The sequence below is a fragment of the Silene latifolia genome, chromosome 9 (assembly GCF_048544455.1).
Source record: "Silene latifolia isolate original U9 population chromosome 9, ASM4854445v1, whole genome shotgun sequence".
Lineage (NCBI taxonomy): Eukaryota > Viridiplantae > Streptophyta > Magnoliopsida > Caryophyllales > Caryophyllaceae > Silene > Silene latifolia.
The window spans coordinates 88,157,301-88,160,282 of record NC_133534.1 but is presented as its reverse complement, the minus strand read 5'-3'; the positions used below and the strand labels follow the sequence as shown (position 1 = coordinate 88,160,282).

The 2,982-nt window shown below is 37.2% G+C and overlaps 1 protein-coding gene across 1 annotated transcript; it reads right to left on the bottom strand.

The window, feature by feature from the left end:
- Positions 1–440: 440 nt before the first annotated feature.
- LOC141601312 (protein FAR1-RELATED SEQUENCE 5-like) lies at positions 441–2,138 on the bottom strand. Its single transcript, XM_074421581.1, has 3 exons — positions 1,841–2,138; positions 573–1,785; positions 441–459 (listed from the first exon to the last, which is right to left on the bottom strand). Exons 1-3 carry the CDS (start codon positions 2,136–2,138, stop codon positions 441–443), a joined length of 1,530 nt encoding a protein of 509 aa, XP_074277682.1.
- Positions 2,139–2,982: the final 844 nt, after the last annotated feature.

The window sequence follows — 2,982 nt, the reverse complement described above, 5'->3', positions numbered from 1 at the left end:
AATCACCAACTTCTCTGGTATTTTGCAGCCCATGTACTTTTCTATTTCTTTCATCTTGTCTTTCTTCTTTGCTGGAACACTTCTGTTACTAATCATATCCAATATAATATCTCTCATTTTTTCAATCAAAAGTTTCATGTCGTTATCATCACACTCAACTACGCTGACACAAGAATAAACCTCTTGCCACACTTCGGACTCAAACTTTTCCTATTGAAAACTTTTGAGAGATATCTATCAGTTTGCCATCTTTATCAAAGACAGGCTTACTCATTGCAACTTTTGTCCATCATTGCATTATGTATTGTTCTGGTATTTTATGAAAATCTTGGTTGTATAGAATCCAAAGGCAGTGCCTGCACAACAAGCCCATTCTCTGAAACATAGAACATGAACAAGTAATCTCCATGTTATCTGGTGAATATGCTACGTTCCATGACTTATTTGGCATCTGCAAGTCTGTTAGAATATAGATTTTTGTCTCATCAATCTTCTCCACATCTTTAAAACGGCAATCAGACAAAGCTGCAACCAATTCTGTTTGGAAGTCTTTGAAAATGTTGTGCGAGTACATTTCAGAAGCATGGACTTCAAGGTTTGACTTTGTTTTCCGTGGGATTTCAGAGTGTTTGTTCTCACTATTCAACTTGGACTGCTTGTGTCTTTGTGCTTCCAAGGCACTCTCATAGCACACCCAAAACTCAACAAGGTTCAAATGAGGTGTGAGGAACCTGTCAAAGAAACTGTTTTCACTCTCAGACCTAAAAGTAACCCTCATCAAGCCAGACATGGAAACATCTTTAAAATAGGCAGGGATCCACTGTTCCCTGAGATCATACAAATCTGAAAACCACTCGTGTTCTACAAGTTGATAATCAGTCATTATCTTCCCCCATTGTTCTTCGAATTCATCAGGCTCAAGTTGGTTGTTCCAAACACACCTATTGAGCATGGTCTTAAAATCATCATCTTGAAACAATTGATAACTGACTTTTTCTCTTAGTTTCTTCATTATGTGCCACATGCACAGTCTGTGTGTTGACTCCTTAAACACTTCCGGGACTACCGATTTCATTGATTTGTCCTGATCAGTAATTATAATTCTCGGCTGGCACCCGCCCATTGCTTCCGAAAATGTCTTGAACAGCCATGTATAACACTCAATACTTTTATCTCCTATCAACCCAGCTCCAAAGGTTATGTACCTTTTGTGGTGATCAACTCCTGTGAAAGGCACAAACACCATATCGTACTTGTTTGTTCCATATGTAGCATCTGCTGATAACACCTCACCGCACAGTATGTAGTTCTTTATGCTGATCGGATCTTCCCAAAACACTCCAGCCAGGCACTTGTTTTCATCTACTATAAAATAAAAGTAAAATGAACTGCATGTGTCTTTCCTCCCAATAAGATTTTCAATAAACATTTGCGCATCAAAATTACCAATGTAGGTTTTTATGTCCCTGACAAAGTTTTTGAAATCAACCTCAGTAGCCCCAATGTTGTCGTAACCTGCACACAGCTCCTTCCAACCTCTATAGGCTTTCACACCACCTAGTTTTAGCACCTTTACTTTTGTGACAAATTGCTTCTGTACCTCTGTCATTTTTCGGTTTCCTTTCAAGAATATTGTAGATTCAGGTGAAGCAAGTGGATGGTTATGCGCTTCATCGAATCTGGTAACAATATAAGTTCCATTTTCTTGGTATTTAAACTGCACTAATGCACGACAGTCAATTCTTGTAATCGGCCTCACACGGCTTATGTCTGTCACATCAGATTCTGCATCATTTTCAGCAGATATCGATGTCGATGTCAGTCCTCTTCCTTTTCCTACTTTCCTTTACACCTTGCCTGTTGCAGACAACATTCCTTAATGCAAAACTGTTTGGTAACTCATTGCCTTTAATCCTTTTTGTTGTTGTAAGTCTTGGCGTAAACCCACAGATTGTACAATATTCTTTGTAGAATAACTCTGCTGGTTCTAGAGTTTCGAATACTTGTCCTACTTTAGGTTTCTTTTCCTCTGGACAGAATGGAATGTACTGGAGTGCATTTAATGTTTCAATTCTTGTCCTTGGTGTTTTAAAGCTGTTATTTGTAGAAGAAGACGTAGTTGCATCACTTGTACTCATTGTCTACTTCAACAGTAGTTAAGTAAGTAAGTATATTGAATATTATTGCATCAGTAATGCAGTAATCCAATTCTAATATGCTCTACAAAGATTGGTAATTTATTTCGTACAAATAAAGGTTCATATATAATGTATTCCTGCGAATGTCCATTATCATGGCTTTAAAGGAACATTTATTTTACTGCTAATGTTCATAGGAAATATTGTTGTCCATTTTGATATAGCATATATAAAATGTATTGAATGCTAATGATAGTAAACAAACAAATAGTCATAATATTATTCCATTAATATTAGAAAAATATTTACAACAGCCATTTAAGGCTTTCAAAATGATAAAGCCTACTAAGGCTTACACTGAAAAAAAAAACACAAGATAACACCTAATAACAATAAACACAAGATATTTCTAAACTAATGTAACAGTCGGAGTAATAATAACCCTCATCCCCAGACTGCTCCTCAATTTCATATTCTTCTCTTTGGTTTCTAAATTGTCGTTGTTGTTGTTGTTGTTGTTGTTGTTGTTGTTGTTGTTGTTGTTGTTGTTGTTGTTGTTGTTGTTGTTGTTGTTTGTGATGTCTAATTATTTCTGCACGACTAGACATAGTCGTGCAAAGGCAGAATCTGTCAAGGAGCCGGTCATTCTTTGTGACATAGATTACACCATTTTCATTTCCCCGAACCGCGCCTCGGTAATAATCCTTATCCATTACCTTTGGCTCAGTCCCTATAAGGAACCACTTTGACCAGCCCTTGCACACCATGGCCATGTTTCTCTTTTCTTCCCTCCCAAGTCGATAAAAAAAATCCGGAGGAATGCCTCTGTAGTAAGGAAAGGATG